At 44.3% G+C, this 27,900-nt stretch overlaps 1 protein-coding gene across 2 annotated transcripts in view; it reads right to left on the bottom strand.

The window, feature by feature from the left end:
* The window catches only part of LOC106610776 (disks large-associated protein 2), a 187,644-nt gene that overhangs the window by 19,621 nt on the left and 140,123 nt on the right, over window positions 1-27,900 (bottom strand). For both annotated transcript variants that reach the window (XM_045723417.1, XM_045723418.1), the window contains exons 3-6: window positions 17,921-18,132; window positions 8,722-8,790; window positions 4,831-5,020; window positions 3,505-3,724 (exon numbers count right to left, since the gene is read on the bottom strand). In XM_045723417.1, the coding sequence (XP_045579373.1) occupies window positions 3,505-3,724; window positions 4,831-5,020; window positions 8,722-8,790; window positions 17,921-18,132 (691 nt within the window). The remainder of the gene's footprint in view (window positions 1-3,504; window positions 3,725-4,830; window positions 5,021-8,721; window positions 8,791-17,920; window positions 18,133-27,900) is intronic.

The raw sequence follows: 27,900 nt of genomic DNA, 5'->3' as shown, positions 1-27,900 counted from the left end.
TCCAGATCAGATTCATCTGAGGAATTGAAGGTGGTTAAGTCCAAATGGACCATAAATGGATCAGATGGGCAATCAGTGGCCTGGTCCTCTGATTCTGGACAAGGTGGCCATTCTGGCTCCAGAGAGTCATCAAACTCATCAAACGAGTCGATGGTGACTGGATATGCATGCACTACTATTTCCGATGAGAATATGTCTAAATCTAAGGGGATTGGATCTGGCAGGTCTGGAAAGCAGACAGTGGCTAGGTCTTGTGATTCTGAATCAGGTGGGATCAGACACACATCCAGGGGTTCTAAATCAGTTGGGCTCTCTGGAGTAACTATGACAGTTGGGCAAATGGTAACTGAGTATTGATCAAGTTTCTCTGATGAGTACACATTAGTAGGGGACAGTGGTTTTATTTCTGGCTCTGTTGAGACTATGGGACCTGGGCCTAATGGTTCAGGGTCTGGCAGACACACAGGAACTGGGTCTTGAGACATTGGATTTTTCTGGCGCACAGTATCGTCTTCCACAGATTCTGAATCTGATGCAGACAAGTCAGAGTCTGACTCTTGTGGTGGGGACACAGTGACCTCAGGTACTGGATATGGTAGGTGCAGAATTCTTGGTTCTGGGACTAGGGGTTTCACATTAACTGAGTCAATTGATCCTGTATCTGAGGGGTTCAGATTAACTGGGTCCAGCTTGTCTGTTTCTTCAAGGTACACATTAGCTACGTCTGTGGGCACTGGATCTGGAGAGCACAAAGCCTTTGGGTACAGCTGCTCTGAATCTAGGGGGTCCTCAATGGCTGGATCCACTGACTGTGTTTCTGAGGAGCTCATGCTGACTCTGTCAGGAGATATCAGTATTGATAGCCTCTTCGTGTTCTGGTCTAGTGGTTCTGGGCAAACCACAGTGTTTGATGAGTTTACTGGCACTGATTCTGGTTGGATCATGGTGACTGGATCCACAAGTAATGGATCTAGAGTGATCGGGATAGAACCCTCCACAAACAGCGATGCCGGACGCCTTAGAATGGCTGGGTCCATTGAGATCTGTTTAGGAAGACGGCGCCTCACGATGGCCTGCTTCTCCTGCATCTCTCCCTCCTCAGGACAGTTGACGGCTGCGTCCGCCGTGCTCTGTCTCACCAGCACCTTGCTCCTGGCCTGCGTCCCTACTGACAATTGAGCCACTTTAGTCTGTTTCCCAGCCGCCCCTGTTCCCCCAGACGCCCCAGGCTGTGGAGACCACGTGTTGTAGTGCTGCGTGAAGCTGTTGAAGTTACTATTGAAGGCCCTGAGCTCAGTGCACAGGTCCCTCCTGAGATCAGACAGCTCACGACGCATGGCCGACACTTCCTCCTTCCACTGCATGCTGATGGTTGCAGCCAATTGGGCCGACTCCTTGATACTGGCCTGGATTGCTTTGGGTGAGGGCCTCTCTGGGGCCTGGACGCTAGCTTTAGGGGGCCTGAACAGTCTGGGTGAAACAGGGGGCCCAGACTGGGGTTTGGCTGTAGCACCGATACTCTCTTGGCGGTACAGTCTGTCTCTTCTGATAGGGCAGCCTAGATCGTCATGGGCCAATGGGCCTGTGTCTGCCACGTCTCGATGTACACTGGCCTGGTACTCAGGTAAGCTAGTGGCTTCCTGTGTATATTTTCCCTCTGGAAGACAAACGTAAATATGTGTAGTATGTCATCAGGCCACAGGTGTGAGCAGCTGGAGAGAATGTGCTATCAGAGCCACAAAGCACAGAAATCAAGTCATGCAGTTTTTAGGTTAAGAAATGTATGAGTCAAAATAAGACTTGAAATTGGCCTATATCTTTAGTGTCTAAAAATCATTATTACAGTATGTGCTTGAATCTACAATGCTACATAAGGAAACCTTCAGGAACACAAACTAAATGTTCATAGTCCCATTTTGACTCATATTTCTGATTATGGTTTACACTGCCTTCCCAATCTGAAATGAACCTGTATCATGCATGCTTCTCATCTTTTCACTGCACAGAGACAGCCCCCAAAACACATGACAAAGAATAAGACACTGTTAAAAACTACTGTATGCATGGTATTCAAAACCTCTGGTAGATTGACCACATATGACACAGGTGTAACTTTGTGCACTGGAAAGAAGCAAAGATGAACATCCCCGCCTCTATCAGGAAGTATAGTATGAACCCTATTGAATTTCATGATGTCCAGTATAACCCATCTACCTGAACTCAGAGGGGAGAACCAATCACCCAAAGACTCCTGACATCAGACACACCCCACTCTCCACACCATAGATTACATGAAATTGCAATTATACATTTTAAGATGCTGTTTTAGTTTGTTGAGAAAGCAGTGTAAATAACCTGGAAAAAGTCTATCAAAAGCACAATTCTCCAGATGGTCACACCTTCTCTTAACCCTTCCCATATATCATTGGTAGAACTACATGTCAGAAAGAATGGGTACAACTGAAAAACCGTCAATCTTCTTGTTGTGTTTGTGCAGATCCAGGAATGGAAAACAATAGCATGCCTACTATTTCTCCTCTGGCGAAGCAGGTGACCTTACGGGACCGTTTGCTGAAGTGCTTTTTAGTCACTCAGTGTCACACTCGCAGTTAATTTTATTTCACACTAAAAAAAAAAAAAAACATTTTTGTGACCTCAATTTTGTTGACCAGCGCAGTTATTACCCACCACATCTGTAGGAACTGAACTGTAGAATCTGTGGGAGAGAAAACTCAAAGCACAAGGTGTGTCCATCACTTTGTGGTTTGTAAGTACAGGTAAATAAAGCTGTGGTAAACCCATTCAGTCATGAAGACTCTGGAGTTGAAGGACTGTTCATCTCAGCCTTTTTCCACTGCCCAGAGTGTCAATCAAGCTGAAAACACACCCAAAGCACCCGTGGCTTATCATGAAATGAGGTTTAGAGTCAGATTGTGCTCAAGGCGAACAAATCCATCTAGTAAAAGAAAAACCAAAGGGAGAATAAAATCCATCATTGCCTTAATCTGAAAAGGTCTCATGATATAACGTTCACTTCATGTACCTGCAGAATGATTTCAATAGGGTTCATAACTTTACTCTCTGATATGAATGATGAATGAAGATATGAATTACTGTATTGAAAATGCAATATGATGGATTGGCTCAAAGCAACTCATAAACTGTACTTGAATACAATTTTTATATCAACAATCAGGAAATATGTAAAAGTGATTCATGCAAACGTATGAAGCCATTTCATAAAGCATTTCAAGAGCAGAGCATCACAAGAAATCTCATGTGCATGCTCTTAACTTCATCAATCTCACTTGATACAACATTTTGATATTTACAAATGGTAACCGTCTAAATTTATGTATAAGGATTACTTTGCATGGCTAATTAAACACATCATTCACTTTGGATACGAGCTGTCATCTTAATCAATTGTCCATACACTACTGTATACTTTATGCGTGGTGTCTGTCTATGTGCTGCAGTCCCCTCCTTCCCTGTTGGTCTTACCTGTGGTGGACCTGATGGTGGAGGTGACAGTGGAGGAGGTCATGGTGGGGATGCAGTCATCATCCTGGGAGTAGCCAGCCTGGATGGCCCTCAGGTAGCTATGACTCCGTGTCCGGAAACAGCCGGGCAGGTCCAGAGCCTCCACAGCCTGGGATTCCACCTCACTGAACACCGACTCACATACTGACTCAAACTGACCGTTTATATCTGTTTCACTCACCTGCAGGAGAGAACAACAGGGAGAGAAAGGTTCAATTCAACTTTCACTTTTCTTTAAGTTTTTGCCATCGTGGGAAAAACTTAATTGGTTGTTTACAAAGTTTGGAGTTATGCTCTTTTCTTCCACTTAATAGAAAAGTGTTTGATTGAAATGGGTGCCAGCTAATTGCCAGAGAGCAAATGTTTGAAAAGGATAGCGTCTGCAGAGAGGTAAACAAAATTGCATTGTTCAAATTCGGGTTTAATTTGAGCATTTTCTTGATACGCAATTACTTTGTGAAATGTCAAGCCTATGAGTTGCTCAGCAGGACAATGTTCTTTGCTTGTTGTTGTTTTTCTCAGTTTCTTCAGTTTGCCGCAGTAGCTCACATTATGCATTCTGTAAGCTAGATCTATGATGACATTTTTAAAGGATTGGAGGAATTCAAGGTCATATTCTGTAGTGGCATAGCATACTGTATGAGTGTTAGTTCCCTCTGGATCCCCTGAGAGAATGTGAGTCCTGACCTCGACAGAACCATTATTTGGCAATCTTATTATCCTCAGACAGATATGCATCTTGTGATTTAAAGATATCAATTTAGGGAAAATGAAATGGTCCGATTCTATCTCGCCATTGCTATTTGGCAATCTTTAAAATCAGAGATAAAGATCCTGTTCTATTGAAAGATGTATTATCTTGTAATAACCTCAGCAAGGTGCCGTGGAGGCAGAGATAGACCCAGAGAATTAGGGGGAGAGAGGTTGAGCTTTTAAGACTTCGGACAAATCAATACACCCCGACTTTAAGAGAGAGATTTAGATCTTAAATGAATATAAACCAGAGACATAACATACTCCATTTGGCTTGTACACATTAAAATGGATTTAATGTCCATTCTAAAGTGCCCTTCTAGCCAATCAGAAACGAGTATTCAACAATGCCATGGTATAAGATCAAAGTACCTGGATCTAAGGGAGGTTAAAGACAGCATTGAATAAAGGAAGAGAGAAAGAACGCGAAATCCATTGACAGGAGCCAGAGTCAGGGCAGACGGCCGCCGCGATATCTGACATAAGACAATGACAATATCCTGGACATATCATTGTTATAGGCCAGATACTCACCTGGCTGACCTGGCTAACACAGCTGGCCTGGCTGAGAGTGCTGACCGCCCGCATGTAGCTCTGGTTCCTGGAGCGGAACTGGGCTGCTGGGAGAGGTGGCTGCTGGGATTTGTAGTTGGTGGAGGGCTCCAGGGCCATGCTGCGGTGGTGGGGGTGCATGTCTCTTGAGGTCTGCAAGTGGTAGTTCTGACTGAATGGAGAGAGAGAGCGAGAGAGATACGACAGAGAGGGAGAAACGACAGAGAGAGAGAGCGATAGAGACACACAGAGAGAAATAAAGACAATAGTCATCAAGGTGCCGTAGAAATGAGCTTAATAGTTTGACTAATAAACAAGTAATTTGACACAGTTGTTACAATGAGGAAAAAACTGAAGTCTTATTAACTTCATGGCAGACATCCTCTGGGCGAACTGAACTTCAGACTGAGACTGATTATGACATTGCATTCCACAGGAGAGGTGGATCTTCCTCACCCCACTAAACCATTGCTGTGCTCAACAGTGTCCTCGAAATGGCAATTCGATTTGCTATTGTGCTGAAACATTCAATCAACGCTTGAAGATTAGGTAAATGCTAATTAGGAGCTAGTTAGCAAGCAGAGCAAGAATTTCTGAGAGAGCAGGAGAGTCAGCCAGGTCAATTAAATGTGCTTCCCCAGAAGGGCAAAATAGCCTTTAGTCACGGAGTCACAGAGAGGTTGGACTAGGACTGCTGTCAGAATGATCGGACCAAAATGCAGCGTGTTCGTAGTTCCACATATTTTATTTAACGTGAAACTGAAATGCAATACACCAAATACTAGAAATACAAAAAAACAACAAACCGTGAAACAGAGAGGAAAACACATTACTCAAAATTAATCACCCACAAACACAGGTGGGACAAACATCAACATAAATATGACCTCCAATTAGAGGTAACGAGGATCAGCTGCCTCCGATTGGAGATCAACCCAAACAACACCAACATAGAAATACAAAACTAGAAACTGAACATAGAAATACAAAAACAGACAAACACCCCCTGTCACGCCCTGACCTACTCTACCATAGAAAATAACAACTTACTATGGTCAGGACGTGACAACTGCTAGCATGACATGTTAAGTGCAAATAGACAGATGGAGGAAGAGATGGAAAGAGAACAGGTAGGTGAGGAAAGCATAGGAATACAAAATAAGTACACCTAATGTCAGATAGGGACGAGTAAGCAGTTTTCAAGACTTTGTGTAGGAACAAAAATTGGTATTTTTTAGTGTGACTAATGCCAGTGTGATTAAAATCCTGCCACTCCCTCAAGAACTGTCAGAGATGGACCTTTTACATGTATACAGCGTTCATAGACTATATCAATCATTCACACACTGTATGGCAGGTTATCCCTGAGTGAGACGACATCCAGAGATGAGCCTAGGAAAGAAGTGGATTCAGGTGCAGAGGCTCAGTTAAACTAACTAATATACGATTAAAAACAGAGATTAGTCACCGGTCAAGACCAGCTACCACTGATACATTCAATGGCAGTTAAAGACAGAACCAAATCCGTGTTGTCAATATAGCTAAGAGCCCATGTAGGTTAGACAGAGCCTTTGTTGTGTTCTACGATGCTGTATGGCTTGGCGGCATGGCAAGAGAAATAGGAGATTGGCCTGGCTGTCACGCCCTGACCACAGAGAGCCATTGTTTCTCTATGGTGAAGTAGGTCAGGGCGTGACTGGGGGGTATTCTAGTTGATTATTTCTATGTGGGGTTCTAGGTTACTATTTCTATGTTGGAGATTTGTATGATTCCCAATTAGAGGGAGCTGGTAATCGTTGTCTCTAATTGGGGATCATATTTAAGTAGTTATTTTTCCACCTGTGTTTGTGGGATCTTGGTTATGTGGAGTTGCCTGTGAGCACGCCATAGCTTCACGTGTTCGGTGCGCTTTATTGTTTTTGTGAGTTTCATTTAATAAAGATGTGGAACTCTACGTACACTGCACCTTGGTCTGAGTATGATTACAACGACGATCGTGACAGAAGATCCCACCACATCAGGACCAAGCAGCGTGTCCAGGAGGAGAAGGTATCCTGGACTTAGGAGGAGATCTTGGATGGGAAGGGATCCTGGCAGGACAGGATTGCCTTCCTTGGCGGCAAACGCAGGGAGAGAAGGGAGGACCGAGACGACGCCGGGGTTCGCGGCCTCAAAGACAGCCCAAAAGACAGCCCGAATGTTTTGGGGGGCACACGGGGTGGTCAGCGGAGCCGAGGAATGAGCCAGAGACCATCAGGGAGTCGAAGGAGGAACTCGCTGAAAGATTCCAGAGAGGTGGTGGTGGTGATGAGAGAGCTGCAGCGTGGGTGTGCTGAGGAGCGTGACACCAGTCTGGTGTCAGCTGCACCGGTTTCACGTATCTGGCCTCCAGTGTGCCTCCCCAGTCCGGTACGTCCTGTGTCTCTTCCACTCACTCGCCCTGAAATGCGTGTCCCCAGTCCAGTGTGTCCTGTGCCAGCTCCAGTGTGTCATCGAACCGGTACCATTGATGCCGGTTCTACGCACCAGGTCTCCAGTGCGCCTCCACAGCCCAGTGCGTCCTGTGCCAGCTCCACGCACCAGGCCTCCAGTGCGCCTTCACAGTCCGGAACCTCCAGCGATGGTCAACGGTCCGGAACCTCTAGCGGGGGTCAATGGTCTGGAGCTTCCAGGCAAGGCGTCCAGTCCTGCTCCAGGGCAGGAGCCTCCCTCTGCGCCAATGCCCAGTCCAGGCACGGTGTCCAGTCCAGCTCCAAGGCCGGAGCCTTCCCCTGCGTCGATGCCCAGTCCTGCTCCATGGCCGGAGTCTTCTTCTGCGCCGGTGTTCAGTTCAGCTACGGCATCCAGTCCTGCTCCAGGACAGGAGCCTCCCTCTGCGCTGATGCCCAGTCCAAGCACGGCTTCCAGTCCTGCTCCATTGCCGGAGTCTTCCTCGGCGCCGATGTCCAGACGCGGCGTCCCGTTCCATGGCAGGAGTCTTCCTCTGCACCGATGTCCAGGCCAGGGCTGGTGTCCAGTCCCGCTCCTTGGCAGGAGTCTTCCTCGGCATCGAGATCCAGTCCAGGCACAGTGTTCTGCCTGGGTCCATGGCTGGATCCGTGGGATGAACGGTTTCTTCGGTCCGCACCAGAGCCACCACCAAAGATGGTGGATCTGCGAGCTGAGCGGGTTCTTTGTCCCACACCAGAGCCGCCCCTGATGCTGGTGGATCCGCGGGATGAGCGGTACTTCGTCCAGTACCAGAGCCACCACCGACACTAATCACCCCCCTACCCTACCTATTTGGTTTTTTGGTTTTGCTGCCAGAGTCCGCACCTTTTGGGGGGGGGTACTGTCACGCCCTGACCATAGAGAGCCATTGTTTCTCTATAGTGAAGTAGGTCAGGGCGTGACTGGGGGGGTATTCTAGTTTATTTCTATGTGGGGTTCTAGGTTACTATTTCTATGTTGGTGATTTGTATGATTCCCAATTAGAGGCAGCTGGTAATCGTTGTCTCTAATTGGGTATCATATTTAAGTGGTTATTTTTTCCACCTGTGTTTGTGGGATCTTGTTTATGTGGAGTTGCCTGTGAGCACTTCATAGCTTCACGTGTTCATTGCTCTTTATTGTTTTTGTGAGTTTCATTTAATAAAGATGTGGAACTCTACGTACGCTGCGCCTTGGTCTGAGTATGATTACAACGACGATCGTGACACTGGCTGACTTGCCATTGACTAGGAGTGAGTGTTTGCTGTACGAGGTGTCCATATTGAGTCTGTCAGCGGGGCTCAGTGCCAGCTGGCTTTTCAGCCTGACCACCGCAACATGGCAGCACCAGAGAGCGAGGGGGAGGTAGGAGAAAGAGAGGGAGAACACTGTGCTTGTACACACCTTAAGTCTGCAGCAAAATTGGTGATGTAGTTCCGCACGTCACTGTTCATTTTATCCACCCGGTAAGAGCTGTGGGCAGAGAAGAAGCAATGTTACTATGTCCACTGCTGGGGGAGTCAATGGATGCGGGTGGGACTGAGATCACAGTGCAACATCAATGGATTCTGAATTTGTATGTTTGTGGAGACATCAAATGTTTGCCTGTGATGTTCACCAAAGTGCAGCAAACATTAGGGTGATACAAGAACATGTTTATGGACAAACTGACCACCGTAACAGCAACTAATGGCCATGTGGAAGATGGTAAAAGGTGTAGACTGACAGAGTGGTGTCAGTAAATGGTGCTTCATGGCAGACAGTACCTCATGTTATTGGGAAAGTGAAAGGGGGATACCTAGTCAGTTGCACAACTGAAATTTGTCTTTCGCATTTAACCCAACCCCTCTGAATCAGAGAGGTGCATGAGGGGGCTGCCTTAATCGACATCCACGTCTTTGGCGCCCGGGGAACAGTGGGTTAACTGCCTTGCTCAGGGGCCGAACTATTGCTCGGTGTCTGTATAACACACAGACAGACACACTAGACATCATGGGGGTATCCAATTATGATGACTTTTAGCTTTAACGTAAGGTGCACACAGTGGTACAATTCAAAAACAAAATGAGTCTTAAGATCATCAGCAATGATAAGTAGGCCATGGCTCATTTACCCATGAAGTGTAAAACACACCCAATTAAAAGACAGAGGATCTCGTCTTGAATAAAAAAAGTAATTTTCCTACGGCAGATTAATTGTGCGTAACTGAGGAGTAAAATACAACTTAAAGTTCCATCCATGAACAATGAAAGCAGCTCCAGCTTTTAGCTGACAACATCAGATGAAACCGCAGCACATTGACTGACGGAGATAATGTGCATTACTTCACCCATCCCCACAGCCACGGCGTAAAAATGACTAGTATAGTCGACAGAGCTTAGACAATCTGCTTCACAAAAAGGCAACTCTTCATAATTTTTTTTACCCCTGCACATTTGCCTTTAATGTCTCTAAGTGTTGCTAATGCACTTCCCATTGGTGACAAATATGAAACTATGATATGACGTGAATCTCTACCTCCCTTCTCACTTTCTCTGCCTGCCTTTCATGCTGGCTGTGACTGGGACCTTGTGTATTCTTTCAGTGGTTAAACAAAGATGCTTTTTAGATAAAGTCATTGTGCTGCGTTCTACCAAAACGGCGAGAGAGAGAGAGAGAGAGGGAAAAGTCATATGTAAGAGTACAAAGGAGAGGGAGAATACTGCAGCTAGGAGAAAGATAGTGTGTTATAAAGCTGGAGAATGAACTCCAGAGAGAGAGAGAGGGAGGGAGAGTAAAAGGAAGTGAGGGGGAGAGAAAGAGAGTGCATTAAACCTTGAGGGTGAACAGATGAGGGCAATAGGCACACACTAGGCATTATAACTTCTGGGAAATGTGTCTGCTCTATAACAGGAAGGACAGCATCCCAGACAACCAGAACTAACAGCAAAGCCCAATAGAAAATAACCACTGTCTGACTGTTTACTGTCCGTGGGACTGAAGATAATGAGTAGTGAAGTTTAGCCTCGACCCCGGAAGACAAGGGGTCAGGAGACAGTAAGGAAGTCAGAGGGGCCTACAGATGGGTTTAAGCCACATTATAAATCCATTATAATCATCAGCGTCTAATTATGATTAGCCATTATCATCATCATCCCCATCATGAACATACAGTAAGAGATAAATAACAGGTACATGGCAAAAAAAATATAAGGCAATGTTTACATGACCCATTTTCAAACAGCCCCTTATTTACCACTGTTTTTAAGAACCATTCACACAGACCGGAAACCTGTATTTTGGTTACAGGGTCTGGGAAAATGCAGGAATCATGACTAGATCTTTAGGTGGGTTTTAATTGACTATGTTTTTTACCCCTACCCCTTTCAGATATTCCAGAAAGCTGGTATAAAAAAAATCTGCCATGGTTAAATAGTGGGATTTTGGTCTGTCTATTCACTGTAGACTACCCGCATGTTGGTGTTGCAGTGTTGGCCTACCTGGTTCAAGCCAGGCTGAAGAATTCTGCCTGTAGAGGCTGTAGCTCGGTTAAAAGCGTTGGGCCAGTAACCGAAAGGTCGCTGGTTCGAATCCCTGACCAGACTAGGTGAAAAATGTGTTAATGTGCCCTTGAGCAAGGCACTTAACCCTAATTCCTCCTGTAAGTGACTAAAATGTATGAAAGGGATATTATAGTCCATAATGACTGTACCCTTAAAGGCAACAATGACTTTAACTATGAGGGAAAGTACCACACATATCTACTGTATATAGTAGAAGTCTTATGGGAACAGCTCAACAAACAACGAATCAGTGTCTCAAACAGCAACTAATCAATGGAATGGGATTTCTCTCCGACAATAAGATGTGACAAACAAGCGTTCATATGATCCGCAATCCGAATGACTAATTGCCTTATGTCACATCAGTAACTAACGAATGCTTCATGCATGTTCATTTTAATTCATTACGAATGCTACTCAAGAGGCTAATCATAATTTGGAGAAAAAAAAAACAGAGTTATTTTAAAACCTGCCTCAAATAGCTGGGATTGATTTTTGCGTGGTGTAGATCTTGTCCCCCCCCCATTCCCAATGAGAAGGCAGCCATTAGAGAAAGTGTGCCTCTCTCCAATGAGTGGGGAGTGCTCCTCTATCAAGCGCTATGTGTACCATGCCTGATTGACTCATTAACTTTTCCTGCTATGCAGTGATGCTTTATTTAAATGCCTTTCCAGTCCTATATCATCACCAATAATACATCCCTTAAAAGAGTTTTGCTAGTCCCTTGTATCGCGGCGTGAAATCCGATACAAATTACATTCATTTATCTTAGTCTACAACCTACAGCTTGGGACCCCAAGGCACCTTTGTGGGGGGGTGAATTATTATTAATTAAAACATCAGTCCCCTCTTGTGGTGGGGCGTTTCAGCTGAACGGCCTAGAGACAGGCTTGTTGATGGTGATGGATTCTTTATTGGTGAGAAAGTGGATAAAGAGCCACCCTGTCAGCTATGAGAGGGAGGTAACACAAACCAAAGGCTGTTCTCACTTTAACACAATTAGCTACAGGAACCTCTGCCGTCAAATTTACACCCACCGCGACCCCGAGGGAGAGGAAATTGCTTCAAGTGGGAACAGAAATCCAACCTTGCTCACTCACACAGGTGCCTCAAATCCAATCCAATTCAGTCCAAACAAGCAGTGAGCCATGATATTATGAGAGCTTTCATGTCAGGTGCCACTCAGATCAGCAGTGCCACTCAGATCAGCAGTGCCACTCAGATCAGCATTACTACTCAGATCAGCAGTACCACTCAGATCAGCATTACCACTCAGATCAGCATTACCATTCAGATCAGCATTACCACTCAGATCAGCATTACCACTCAGAGCAGCATTACCACTCAGATCAGCATTACCACTCAGAACAGCATTACCACTCAGAACAGCATTACCACTCAGATCAGCATTACCACTCAGATCATCGTTACCACTCAGATCAACAGTACCACTCAGATCAACAGTGCCACTCAGATCAGCAGTGCCACTCAGATCAACAGTACCACTCAGATCAGCAGTGCCACTCAGATCAGCAGTGCCACTCAGATCAGCAGTGCCACTCAGATAAGCATTACTACTCAGGTAAGGAGTACCACTCGGATCAGCAGTGCCACTCAGATAAGCATTACCACTCAGATCAGCAGTACCACTCAGATAAGCAGTGCCACTCAAATCAGCAGTGCCACTCAGATCAGCATTGCCACTCAGATCAGCATTACCACTCAGATCAGCATTACCACTCAGATCAGCAGTGCCACTCAGATCAGCATTGCCACTCAGATAAGCATTACCACTCAGATCAGCATTACCACTCAGATCAGCAGTACCACTCAAGCATGGAGCCCCATACTACAGCCAAATCGGGACATTTTTTTGAGCAATGGCAGAGATCAAAAGTATGGCACAAGCCCGGGTCTAAAACAACTAAGATATAAAGTCTCTTTTGAGTTCCTAATTAGTCAAAATTAACATGTACAATTAAAAGGGAAATTAGTAGAGCCAGGAGTTTTACTGACCATGTGACCTTACCAGGCAAAACTCTGGGCCTCAAGGTCAGCCTGTCACACCCTGATCTTTCACCTGTCCTTGTGATTGTCTCCACCCCCTCCAGGTGTCGCTTATTTTCCTCAGTGTATTTATCCCTGTGTTTCCTGTCTCTCTGTGCCAGTTCGTCTTGTATGTTCAAATCAACCAGTGTGGTTTTTCCCGTGCTCCTGCTTGTCTACTAGTCCACCCGGTTTTGACCTTTGCATGTTTCTGGACTCCATTCCTGCCTGCCTGACCATTCTGCCTGCCCTGACTTCGAGCCTGCCTGCCATTCTATACCTCTGGATCGCTGAACTGGTTTTGACCTTTCGCCTGTCCACGACTATTCTCTTGCCTACCAATTAAAGATTGTTAATAAACATCTTGGACTCTAACCATCTGCCTCCTGTGTCTGCATCTGGGTCTCGCCTTGTGCCCTTTTACAGCCAAAACTACTGGGCCCAGAGGTGAGGCTCAAACTTCAATAGATGCAATAGACAGACAGGCAATACCGGAGCAGTCCTGGCGTGTCACAGGAAGACATGGTAAGACAAAGAGAATATTACTAAGTCCATTCAGTCATGAAGTAAAGGCCTCCACAGCAGGCATTCTTCAGCCTGGCCTGAACCAGGTAGCCCAACACTAACATGCTGAGGTAGCCCAACACTGTCTACAGTGAATACAGGAGGAACTTCATCAACTGTCTCCATACTTGTGTTGTCAATGGACTCTGAGGCAGGGCACGGGGCCGGGCAACATAAAATGATCCATATAGATATTCCTCTTTCACTAAAAGCAGCAGGCTCCTGGACTAACTGCTGAGAGAGGCATTATCCAGAGAGACCCTCAGAGCATAATACGTGTAATGGATATCTGCTGCTCCATCTTCTAAATCACTCCCTTTTTAGTGGCATTCTTAATGGAGTGTAATTCTTAGTACCCAAATCCCAAAACTGTGTTGTTTTCATAGCTACTGGTTTTGGATCATAGGCAGATGAAGGGCATTAGCAAAGCCACTATCATCACATAATATAATAAACCTCTGCATTGTGTAGTACTGCGTGAGTGCGTGTCCAATCGCACTGACGTGCTTTCACACGTCAACGACATATACGCCCACAGAGGACTTTTAAACCGTTCAAAATTCATTTCAACTTGTTATCAGACAAAATAATAATAATCCTTTGCAAAAAAAACAAACAAGCAGTGTAAATGAAATGTAATTAACACCCCAGAATCCTGGGTAACTCATTTTAATTGTGTCATGCTGACAGTGGTGTGAGTACTAAGGGATAGTGTTTGCTACACTTGCTGTGATGTCAATATTTTCCAGGAAAAAGCCTTGCTGTACCCTAACGGTAATTTAGCAACCAGTGTTGAATGGTAATGAGTAGAGCTGCTGCAGCATGCAGGGGTTGGGGAGGAGAGAAACACACCACAGTCATACAGAGCGAGGTAGGCATAACTGGATCAAGACCAACATAGAGCTGATGCGGCAGTACAGCAGGGATACCACAAGCACCGTAGAAATGGATAGAGATACATAGAATCTCCATGACTGTCACGCCCTGACCTGAGAGATCCTTTTTATGTCTCTATTAAGGTTTGGTCAGGGTGTGATTTGGGTGGGCATTCTATGTCTGCTTTTCTATGTTTGGGATTGCTTTGTTTCGGCCGGGTATGGCTCCCAATCAGGAACATCGTTTTTGCTGATTGGGAGTCATACTTAGGCAGCCTGTTTTTCCTTTGGGTTTTGTGGGTGAATATTTCCTGTTTAGTTTTGTTACACCTGACAGAACTGTTACTGGTCGTTTTTGGTTGATTTTTGTGAAGTGTTCATTCGGTCCATTAAAATTATTCATGATGAACACATCCTCCGCTGCACCTTGGTCTCATTTTGACGACGGCCGTTACAATGACAAGAATTACAACAGGCACGTTTGCATTTACCTATGGCAACAGGTTTCACACTGTATTAACAACACAACTTTGACATCATGTTACATCAATCTCTATACTGGCACTTTTGCTGTTAAGTTTAAGGGTGTCAATCAAATGACCAAGAAGAAATATAGAATTTTTGGTATGCCAAAATATCACTGACAAAACATTCCCCCTTTCCAAATAGAAGACTGTGCTAGCACAAAGCAGCCTGTTCTGCGAGTGCCAAGAAAATAATTAATCTAATAGTACATTGATAGAGTCCAGCACATGTCAGTCACGGTGTCGTACTGACTGACACAGCAGAATAGAATAGGCAGACAGAAATACGAGGTTCTGAAAGTGCTGGTCTGGGAGGAGGGTTTTACAATGGCACATTAATAAAATGGACTCCTGAACTCTCCTGTTATTACTGTTTCCATATTCAACCATGAACAAAGAGAGACGAGTGGCCTTTGAGGAAGAATGAAAGGATGCTTGCACTGGCAGACAGTGGCGCTACATTAACAATTACATCAGGGAAAGATGGACTCGCCAAGTACAATTGAATGTATTTATGTCTGATATAATGCTTAAATTAAAAACGCAATAAAGAATAAACTATAGCTGTGGCTCAGAGAATAGTGACTTTCTCATACCTGCACTGACACAATGAAGAACACCTTTTATTCAAGACAAAACTCTAAAACCATTTAGACTGAACGTCTATGGGAGATGGATTTTACACTGAGATCCACCTTTGAACTACCACAGGATCTCATAAAATGACTATGCTTTTATTGCAATATAACTCTGCCACTGCTCTGTGACCTAAATTGACAAGGATATGAATGATATATGAGAGTGCCCCAGGGGTGAAGGTGAGGAAGTGCGGTAACAAGGAAATGGGAGAAACACTGGGCAAACACAGCAGCCATTGACAAGGACAATTAACAAACCATACAAGGACAAGAAACAGCTCATATGAAAAAATACTACAGTTTACAATAGAATACTACAGTACTTACTATAGAATTCTATAGTAAATTGTAGAATACTGTAGATTATTCTACTACATACTGTAGTACCCCTCATTCATGTGTAGTACTTACTATAGAATTTTGTAGAATACTAAAGTAAATACTGAAGTATTATCTACAAAAAAATATTACAGTAAATGTCCGCTAAAACACTACAGTCCGGGGCCTCCCAAGTGGTGCAGCATCACTACAGCCTTGGGTTTGATCCCAGGCTGTGTCAGAACTGGCCGTGCCTGGGAATCCCATAGGGCGACGCACAATTGGCGCAGCGTCGTCCGGATTAGGGGAGGGTGTGACCGGATGGGCTTTACTTGGCTCATCGCACTCTAGCAACTCCTTGTGGCGGGCCGTATGCCTGCAAGCTGACTTCAGTCGTCAGTTGAGCGGTGTTTCATCCGACACATTGGTGCAGCTGGCTTCCGGGGTTAAGTGAGCGGGTGTTAAGAAGCAGCGCGACCTTCACCTCTCCCGAGCCCGTTGGGGAGTTGCAACGATGAGACAAGATTGTAATTCGATAACACGAAAAGAGGGGCAAAAATCTAATCAAATGTAACACTACAGTCTGCAAAAACACTACACTTTTTTAACTATAGTAAATTATACAGTATTTCATTTCCATATACCCTGTCCATTCCCCTCCCCCATATACCAATTTGTGCCACCCATAAGTGAGAAACCTGCATGCCAAGTATGGACCATATTGTGTTCTATACAGGTTCTAGAATATATTATTATCCGTTCAAACCCCAGTCCTACCTACCAACAGGTTATGGAAAATTTGCTCGTTTAGTATTTCTCCAGTAGGTTTCCTGAAGGAGAAAGCCACCACTTCTATGTCAAAGATAATAAAACAAAAACACTATAGTAACTACTACAGTAATGTCTGCAAAAACCCTATCATAAACACTACAGTATACTACAATCTGAAAAAACACTACAATAAATACTACAGTATAGTACAGTCTGCAAAAACACTACAGTAAATACTACAGTATACAATCTGCACTATATTAATTACCATAGTAAATACTATAGTTCTTTTACTACAGTATTTCTACTATATTTAACAGTAAATACTACAGTAATTGTAAATACTACAGTACTGTAAAGTCCGCAAAAACATTTCAGTGAATATTATAGTATTATACCATAGTATACTATAGTATTTTTTCATGTAGAAGTAGACACAGAGGAAATAACCTGTGCGCCCCTTTAAACACTATGTGTAATTAATTCAAGGCTCTAAAACTATTCTGAAACCAGATTTGTAATGGGGAGACATTTCTATGGAAATAACAACATTGGATCGTTTTGGTTTTAATTTTCCTCACTGACTTTAATGTAAAGAAAAAGAGAACTACAATATGCAGTTTTATAATCCAATAACGACATTGCCTTCCAACAGAGTATGTAAAAAGGCAAACGGCAGCACTCTTGCCCCTCTTATTGAATCATCTATCTAGGATATGTTTTTGCTTGCGCCATTGTTAGTGTGTTAGAATTTTGCTCGTCTCATCCAAAGGACAAGTATTGTAATCTAATTTCATGTTAATCTGCTGCATTTGTTCTAACGTCATGCCATCATCATCCTAACTTCGTTTCTGTGATTGTGTCTGCATCATGGCCTATCTAATCCTTTCCAGCATTCATTCATTTTATGCCTCCAGTGCACACACTTAACAAAGCTTTATAAACAATGACACTAAAAACTTTTTGCTATAGAAATGAAATCTGATTAATTTATTAATTCATTTGGTATTTCTACAAGTTCTAGAAGTTGCCCTTATTAACCACAGATCTAGGATCAAACCTTTGGCATTTCATGTGTAATGGGGGTCAGTGTGCCGCTAACAGCTTAGCTTCCTCCCATGTCTGACTGCCCCATACTGGGCTCGAACCAGTGATCTTCTGCTTCGCAACATACGTGACCGCCCTCCTTGACAACGTTCCATCAGGTTGAGGCACCCAAAAGGTACCGATTTGGATGGCTCCATCCGCGACATTTCAAGCTAGCTGTGGAGTGAGCTTACGGCACGTTCTTAACTCAGTTACACATGCTAGGATACTTTACATACCTCTGGGAGTCTAGGAGTGGTCTCTGCATGACAGACTTGACCAGGGCGTCTGGCCGGACCGTCTTCACGGGGGAGGTCTTGGGGCTGGAGTCAGACTCTCCACTCTCCTCATCACCCATGGCTTTGACGTAACTGCTGCTCCTCATCCTCCGACAGGGGATCTCATCGTCCTTACCTCCCCCTGGGTAACCACTCCACTCATCCTGAGGTACCTGGGGGCGGGAGATAGAGAGAGGGTTAGAGAGAAGGGTTGGTTACCCTGTAACAGAAGTAGTAAGATTGTAGAAGATACTGTAATGTAATTATAGTAAGAGTACTATAGATACACAGGTTTACCTCAAAGTTTCTTTGGTCCGACTTGCAGTAACATGTACTTACCTACATGGTACAGTAGTTACTGTAGGTAGGTACAGTTTATCTTTAAACTGTGGATATTGTTACATAGACCTGAAAACAGTTAGCCATTAGCTGTTTGGTTTTGGTATGTCAGGAGAGTTGTTGTTTTCTCAATGTGGCTATTGGCTCAGCCGTAGTGTAAAGCAGACTGTCCTCGATCATGTTTATTGGTAAAATGAAGGTGGTGAGAGTGGGATCATAGCGGATCAAACTAAATAGGAGATTCATCCACAGTCACATTTAACCACAGCTCAGGCAAAGATAGGTACAGTACATCACTTGTAACATTCTGTTATCATTCTCTCTCTATAGCTAGTAAGACATTTGCAGCTGAGACAAGGCTCTTGCATGGCATCATCCCCATTGGCAAGATGTTTTCTGACTCAGACTTGTTCCCTTGACTGCAATCTGTTCCCAGATTGAAACTTAAAGCGAGGTACGTGCAGTGTGATCGTGCTGTGTTTACCCAAGGTTGCATTACACATCATAAGGCTCTTCAATATTGAATGTGAGAGCAGCATCAGAGATGTGGTGTCTCCTGCTTTCAGAGTGTTACATGTTGCCTGATAAACCACAGCAGAGCAGCGGTAACACTGTTTGACATTCCTGAGGGATGGTTTACTTCCTGACGCAAGACGTCTATGAGCAGTAAATAAACCATGCAAGAGAACTGTTCTAGTTCAGTTGAATAAAATAGAATTGGGTTTAATTCAATATAATTACTTCAAAAATATACAGAGTAATTGAGGGTCTATTTGTTACAAAAACCCTTCTGAAATTCAAAAGATCAAACTAAAATCCTAAGCCTAACACAAAAGTATCATATTCTGGTGTTCTGTTTGTATAATGGCAGTTGTTGAAAGGTTGTGGAAACTATTTGAAGCTGCTGGACAAACGGCTAGGGGTTAATTTAATCGAACTGATGACATCATGCTGTTTACAAACTCATTTAAATATCACAGGCTCGTTAAATAAAGAAGTTAGCACTAAAGTCTCTCTCTCTCTCTCTCTTCCTCTCTCTGGGCTCTATTTTCGGCTGGCAGAAAGGCGGTGCAAGTGTCATACGCACGTTAGTTAGCAATTTCGTCTGGCACTGACATTTTCCAGCCCTAACACCAGGTTCGGTAATTTACCTGTCTAACATCAGCTCGCTTGCACTGAGGGGGAGGGGTGGCAATATTTGAGGTTTGTCCTTAAAAACAAGCGCAAAAGTGACTATTTCATGCAGCGCTAATGGGCCATTTTACAGCGCTAATGGGCCATTTTAAGACCCACAAAAAGCAGGTCTTAACGGTAACGCAGTTGATAAAGGCATGAATTTAGAGAGCGCAAGTACAGCCTATCCAGCCATGAAGCACAGTGCCCATGGAAGGAGAGATGTGCTTTTTGTGCCGAGGAATCTCGTATTTAGAAAAAAATCTATGATTGGTTTCCCCCCATGTAATTTAACTTATTAGAAAGATACACCGTCCATTGGTAAATTCGTCTGCTATTTCTGGAGAAGTGCAAATATGATCTGTAAGATGGTTCCATGCTGTTTATAAAACATTACATTTGCGAGCAGTATAACGGTGAGTGGACATTCCCTCGATCTCTTTATATTTTTGGTATTGTGTTAGGTTTGTTACAATAGAGCCCTCTCTATCACAGTTTTGCTTTACTTCAAGTACAGCAGAGTTCAATTACCGCAACTATAACAGCCGATGCTCCAGTACCATTTTCCGGACGGTAGCAGAGTGAACAGTCTATGGCCTGGGTGGCTGGAGTGTTTGGCAATTTTTCGGGCCTTCCTCTGACACGGCCTGATGTAGAGGTCCTGGATGGCAGGGAGCTTGGCCCCAGTGATGTATTGGGCTGTCCGAACCACCCTCTGTAAGGCTTTGCGATGTATTTGCCATACCAAGCATTGATGCAGCCAGTCAAGAGGTTCTCGATAGTGCAGCTGTAGAACTTTTTGAGGATCTGAGGGCCCATACCAAATCTTTTCAGCCTCCTGAGGGGGAAGAGGCACTGCCGTGCCCTCTTCACGACTGTGTGTGTGGACCATGTTAAGTTCTTAGAAATGTGGACGCCAAGTCACTTGAAGCTCTCGAACCACTCCACAACAGTCCCATCGATGTGGATTGGGGCGCACCCTCTTTCTCCTATAGTCCACGAGCAGCTCCTTGGTCTTACTGATGTTGAGGGAGAGGCTGTTGTCCTGACACCACACTGCTAAGTCTCAAAATGAACCTTTATTTAACTTGGCAAGTCAGTTAAGAACAAATTCTTATTTTACAATGATGGCCTACCCCGGATGACGCTGGGCCAATTGTGCGCCGCCCTATGGGACTCCCAATCATTGCTGGTTGTGATACAGCCTGTAATTGAACAAGGGTCTGTAGTGACACCTCTAGTACTGAGATGCAGTGCCTTAGACTGCTGCGCCACTCGGGAGCCCTCTAGACTGACTCATTGTTGTCTGTGATTAGGCCTATCACCGTCGTGTTGTCAGCAAACTTGATGATGGTGTTGGAGTCATGCGTGGTCACGCAGTTGTCGGTGAACAGGGAGTACAGGACGGGACTAAGCACACACCCCAGAGGAGTCCCAATGTTGAAGGTCAGCGTGACGGAGGGGTTGTTGCCTACCCTCAGCACCTAGGGCCGGCCCGTCACGAAGTCCAGGATTCAGTTGCAGAGGGAGGGGTTCAGTCCCAGGGTCCCTAGCTTGGCGATGAGCTTGGCTTACCAATGATCTGACAGTAGAGAGCTGGCTGTAGTTAATAGGGCTTGTGTGTTGAAAGTCATAAGGCCCGTGGGACCACAGCGCTCTATGGCAGAAATTCATAATATTATGACTCCAGAGTAAGGGGCTTGCAAAATGTGCCATGATGATGCCACACAAATAAGCAAAACTGGGCCACACACACATACCAAGGGAGTTATCATTTTATATCCTTCAGACGACACACACACACACACACACACACACACACACACACACACACACACACACACGTTTGTTGTACTATCCTTGTGTGGTCCAAACTATTTATTCCCATTAACCTAACTCTAATCTTAACCCCTAACCCTAACTCCTATCCCTAATTCTAACCCTAAAAACCGGAAAAATGTCCCCACTTATCTAAATTGTTCTTGTTTTAATACGCTTGTGAGGACGTCTGGTCCAAAACACACACACACACACACACACACACACACACACACACACACACACACACACACACACATTGAACGCTCACCAGAGTCGATGGGTTAATTAAGTCTTCAAGGAGTTAGATATTTTTAGACGTCTAATTAAGGAAGGAGCGCCAGAGGACAGCCATACACTGTGGTGAGATTTGTTTAATTTGGGATTTGCTAATAAACTAGATAGACGGGTGGATTCCCCCCCCATGTAGAGACAGCGAACCAGACATCTCTGTGTCTCCCATCCTAATGAATACACACACAGCACAGGGCTGTTTGCATGGAGGAAGAGAACATACAAATCTACACAGTCGTGGTCCAAATGGTTCATGCTGCTTGCAACATGATAGAATATACTAGAATGTGTACTTAGTTATCTATGGGCAGAATGTAATAAATTTACTCAAGTGAGGAGAGCCACTACAAACTAGACATGACGGCAAAACACGAGAGGCAGAAAAAGGACACATTCTGAGATATACAGTAGCTACAGTCTATCTCCTCTCCCAGACTATGTTTGGGCGTTCACCTGTATGTGGCCTCAGGTCTCAGCCTTGATCCTGTCCTAATAGGATAGACTATACATTCTAAATTCTAGTCCAGTTCTCCAGATAATATGTGAATGGCTTGTACTGAATGTGCATTTCCAGGCCTGCGCTCTCAGCCTTGCTCCTGCCCCATAGGCCTCCCCAGGGGGATGGGCTGTAGGCTGTAGGCCCTGCTGCTGCTCCTGCAGTGCATTTCATTGATTAACTCTGCAGCTCCGTTCCACTCAGGTCATCTCCCGCTAGGAACATAAGTCAGCGCCATTAAAACAGGACCCAGCCAGAGTAGAAAGGGGGAAAGACCTGGCTTCCCTGGCACGACGTCGCTAAACACCTCAATCAGTGATAATCCCTCCCCACTCCATCATTTCTTCAGAGAGGATTGTGGGAAGAGAATGATTCAGTGTGTTTTAGCGAGGGGTGTTATTTTTTTGATCTCCCCTCCCGTTCTGGCTCTCTCTCTCAGACTACCTTGCTCTACCTCTCTCTTTCTGTGTTTCTTGGTCTGGGTTATGTATTGGATGGTCCTGGGTCTGGGTCTCACTGCCTGGTAGGCTGCAGCTAATGGTCTTCTCTCCCGTCATAAGGTTGTTGGACTCCGTTGTCAGGGCAATGAAGGCTGGGGTCTCTATACCTTACTACCTCAGAAAAAACGTAAATATCACCTTTACACAAGTATTCAGACCCTTCACTCAGTACTTTGTTTAAGCACCTTTGGCAGCGATTACAGCCTTGAGTCTTCTTGGGTATGACGCTACAAGCTTGTCCCACCTGTATTTGGGGAGTTTCTCCCATTCTTCTTTGCAGATCCTCTCAACCTCTGTCAGGTTGGATGGAGAGTGTCGCTGCACAGCTATTTTCAGGTCTCTCCAGAGATTTCGATCGGGTTATAATCTAGGCTCTGGCTTGGCCACCTGAAGCCACGCCTGCATTGTCTTGGCTGTGTGCTTAGGGTCGTTGTCCCGTTGGAAGGTGAACCTTCGCCCCAGTCTGAGGTCCTGAGCGCTCTGGAGCAGGCTTTCATCAAGGATCTCTCTGTACTTTAATCCGTTCATCTTTCCCTTGATCCTGACTAGTCTCCCAGTCCCTGCCGCTGAAAAACATCCCCACAGCATGATGCAGCCACCAACATGCTTCACCGTAGGGATGGTGCCAGGTTTCCTCCAGACGTAACACTTTGCATTCAGGCTACAGCGTTCAATCTTGGTTTCATCAGACCAGAGAATCTTGTTTCTCATGGTCTGAGAGTCCTTTAAGTGCCTTTTGGCAAACTTCAAGCGGGCTGTCATGTTCCTTTTACTGAGGAGTGGCCATCTGGCAACTATACCATAATGGCCTGATTGGTAGAGTGCTGCAGAAATGGTTGTTCTTCTGGAAGGTTCTCTCATCTCCACAGAGGGACTTTGGTTCTCTGTCAGAGTGACTATCAGGTTCTTGGTCACTTCCCTGACCAAGGCCCTTCTCCATTGCTCAGTTTGGCCGGGTGGAAGAGTCTGGGTGGTTCCAAACTTCTTCCATTTAAGAATGATAGAGGCCATTGTGTTCTTGGGGACCTTCAATGCTGCCCAATTTTTTTGGTACCCTTCCTGAGATCTTTGCCTCGACACAATCCTGTCTCGGAGATCTACCAACAATTCCTTCGACCTGTCTTGGTTTTTGCTCTGACATACACTGTCAACTGTGGGACTTTATATAGACAGGTGTGTCTTTCCACTACATCAAGTTGTATAAGCATCACAAGGATGAACAATAGAAACAGGATGCACCTGAGCTCAATTTAGAGTCTCATAGGGTCTGAATACTTATGTAAATAAGGTATTTCAGTTTGTGTATTTTTAATAATTTAGCTAAAAATTCTAAAAACCTGTTTTCGCTTTGTCATTAATGTGTGTAGATTGATGAGAAAAAAAATATTTGTATACATTTTAGAACAAGACTGTAACGTAACAAAATGTGGAAAAAGGGAAGGGGTCTGAATACTTTCCGAATGCACTTCAGCTATAAAGGTATTTTATTATTATTTTTTTAACCTATGCCCTCCTTTGAGTGTAAGGCTTTCGAGCGAGGCTATAGCCCATCTCTGATGATGTGGGTTTATTTTGTCTGTCTGGTTCACCCTCACAGAGAGAAACTCTGTGATTTCTGCAGTGCTGCAACTTCACTCTGCCTTTAATCACAGGCTTTCTCACTCTGAACGATCCACCTTTGGCAAGTCAACATGGCAGTTCATTGGTTTATTAAATCCTGCCGCATTGCCTTATCAGCAAACCTATCAAAGCCTAATCCTTGCTTTGTACTCTTCTGGAAGGAAAAGAGAGTTGTGTTAAATGGTGAAAGTGAATTAATCAAGACTAAGACAAACCGTAAACAAAGATATTGTGTTGTGGCATTTTGGCCGAGCAGTGTGCCAAGAGCAGCAGTCGGTAGTAAATCTGTATCTTGGTCAGGTAAGCTGGTCACGTCCAGGGCTTAATTGCATTGTCACTGTCACGTTACTGCATCTAAATCAAACCTGCTGTTCCTCCCCAACAGGTACTAACGAGGGCCTGTGTGTGTGTGTGTGTGTGTGTGTGTGTGTGTGTGTGTGTGTGTGTGAATGGGTTCATGGCAGGGTAATTGGGACTAATTTGTGTAATCAGTCTGCCAGAGAGAGAGCGATGGTTGATGCCACATATGATTCCCAACATTTGTAATTTCAGGAAGAAGCCAACTGTACTCTATCTCTGTCCTGTCCTCTGCACACTAACGAGCTGCAAAATCTGGATCCCTACAAATCAGCTGGGCTAGACAATCTGGACCCTCTCTTTCTAAAATGATCCGCCGAAATTGTTGCAACCCCTATTACTAGCCTGTTCAAACTCTCTTTCGTATCGTCTGAGATCCCTAAAGATTGGAAACCTGCCGCGGTCATCCCCCTCTTCAAAGGGGGAGACACTCTAGATCCAAACTCTTATAAACCTATATCCATCCTACCCTGCCTTTCTAAAATCTTCGAAAGCCAAGTTAACAAACAGATCACCGACCATTTCTAATCCCACCGTACCTTCTCCACTATGCAATCTGGTTTCCGAGCTGGTCATGGGTGCACCTCAGCCATGCTCAAGGTCCTAAATGATATCATAACCGCCATCGATAAAGGACAGTACTGTGCAGCCGTCTTCATCGACCTGGCCAAGGCTTTAGACTCTGTCAATCATCGCATTCTTATCGGCAGACTCAATAGCCTTGGCTTCTACAATGACTGCCTCGCCTGGTTCACCAACTACTTCTCAGATAGAGTTCACTGTGTCAAATCGGAGGGCCTGTTGTCCGGACCTCTGGCAGTCTCTATGGGGGTGCCACAGGGTTCAATTCTCGGGCCGACCATTTTCTCTGTATATATCAATGATGTCACTCTTGCTGTTGGCGATTCTCTGATCCACCTCTACGCAGATGACACCATTCTGCATACATCTGGCCCTTCTTTGGACACTGTGTTAACAAACCTCCAAACGAGCTTCAATGCCATACAATACTCCTTCCGTGGCCTCCAACTGCATTTAAATGCTAGTAAAACTAAATGCATGCTCTTCAACCGATTTCTGCCTGCACCTGCCCGCCCGACTAGCATCACTACTCTGGACGGTTCTGACTTAGAATACGTGGACAACTACAAATACCTAAGTGTCTGATTAGACTGTAAACTCTCCTTCCAGACTCACATTAAGCATCTCCAATCCAAAATTAAATCTAGAATTGGCTTCCTATTTTGCAACAAAGCCTCCTTCACTCATGCTGCCAAACATATTCTCGTAAAACTGATTATCCTACCGATCCTTGACTTCAGCAATGCCATTTACAAAATAGCCTCCAACACTCGACTCAGCAAACTGGATGTAGTCTATCACAGTGCCATCCATTTTGTCCATATACTGTACTACCCACCACTGCGCCCTATATGCTCTCGTTGGCTGGCCCTCACTACATATTCGTCGTCAAACCCACTGGCTCCAGGTCATCTATAAGTCTTTGCTAGGTAAACCCGGCCTTATCTCAGCTCACTGGTCACCATAGCAACACCAACCTGTAGCACACGCTCCAGCAGGTATATTTCACTGGTCATCCCCAAAGCCAACACTTCCTTTGGCCGCCTTATTATTATTTTGACGACATTGCTGTGAGAGACAAAAGTAAATGTATTGTTGTGTTAGAAAATGGTACAGGCGTGGCATGGAGATCAAAGGGAAAACCCCTACCAACTTGAAAGTTCACCTGAACAGCATCCACAAGAAGCATTCAAACAATTAAAGTAAAAAGACAAAGTGAGACAGCCACCAGCTAGCTGCACGTTGACAATGCAAACGGCAACCTCTTCCCGAGGACAACAGACTTTAGGAGTGTGCTTTAGACCTGGGTGAAAGTAGATACCATTTTTTTCCCGGTGTGGTATTTTGGTGTGTTACTATTTCCTTTTTTTATTTCCTTTCTTACTTTTTAACTCTGCATTATTGGGAAAGTGTTCGTAAGTAAGCGTTTCACAGTAAAGTCTACACCTGTTGTATTCGCTGCATGTGACAAATAACATTTGAGTTGATGTTCCTATATGTGAAAATGTGTGAAAAAAAGGTATGGGCCTAACAGTAAAGCCATGTCATTTAACTGTAAAAATGTATGGGCCTAACAGTAAAGCCATGTCATTTAACTGTAAAAATGTATGGGCCTAATAGTAAAGCCATGTCATTTAACTGTAAAAATGTATGGGCCTAATAGTAAAGCCATGTCATTTAACTGTAAAAATGTATGGGCCTAATAGTAAAGCCATGTCATTTAACTGTAAAAATGTATGGGCCTAATAGTAAAGCCAAGTCATTTAACTGTAAAAATGTATGGGCCTAATAGTAAGGCCATGTCATTTAACTGTAAAAATGTATGGGTCTAATAGTAAAGCCATGTCATTTAACTGTAAAAATGTTTGGGCCTAATAGTAAAGCCATGTCATTTAACTGTAAAAATGTATGGGTCTAATAGTAAAGCCATGTCATTTAACTGTAAAAATGTATTACCTTATAATGTGGCATGAACACAACCAGGCATGATGTTTTCATTGATTGTCAAACAAATCACTTCAAAAAGCAGGCTACCTGCGCACAGTCATCCACTCTTAAATAATTCCAGCATCTAAAACAGTGCACTTTGCACCTGTCATTTAATGAATGAAAAGGGGCATCTATTAAAACACCAAAAAGTGTAATGACATTCGTTGATTGTCATTAGGCAAACTTGTAACCTGAATAGATTGTTGTATGCACGGGTGTCCGCGCATGTTTCGGTCCCGACTAGTGATCTCTACTTTCTCAAAATGTTTGTGTTCCCCTCGAACCACACCGCATTTTAGTATACACAGCATTTTGGAGTTCATACCATCCGTTCTTAAGTCCATTCGCTCATTTCTCAAGCGGCTGCCAGGCGGTATAATAGCAGTTTACTTTTAATCTTTGTTTTAATTATAGAGATAGGCTCATGTTTTACCGGTACAACGTACCGTCACTATCTCTTTTGCCAGTAGGCCTACACTGTACCGGACCGTACCGGCTTACTTCCCCCCCTGGCTTTAAATGAGCAGAAACCTGCCTCATTCCAATGAGTATAAAAAAAGAGACAAAGCTTTGGTTCAGTTATTCATTGAGTCTGGCAAGTCCACAAGACTAGCCTCCCACGCATAGGCCACTTTCTGTTCCTAACACTGAAATAAAATAAAATAAAAGCAAAATATAATATGCTATTATCAAACTTAAACGGAATAAAACTAGTAAATCAAGTCTGCAAACTAACTGAAACTAACCGAATTTCTAATAAAAGTTTTAAGAAA

The sequence above is a fragment of the Salmo salar genome, chromosome ssa09, assembly GCF_905237065.1.
Source record: "Salmo salar chromosome ssa09, Ssal_v3.1, whole genome shotgun sequence".
NCBI lineage: Eukaryota > Metazoa > Chordata > Actinopteri > Salmoniformes > Salmonidae > Salmo > Salmo salar.
Note: the sequence above shows the minus strand (reverse complement) of the source record. Positions and strands in the feature narration are given on the sequence as shown.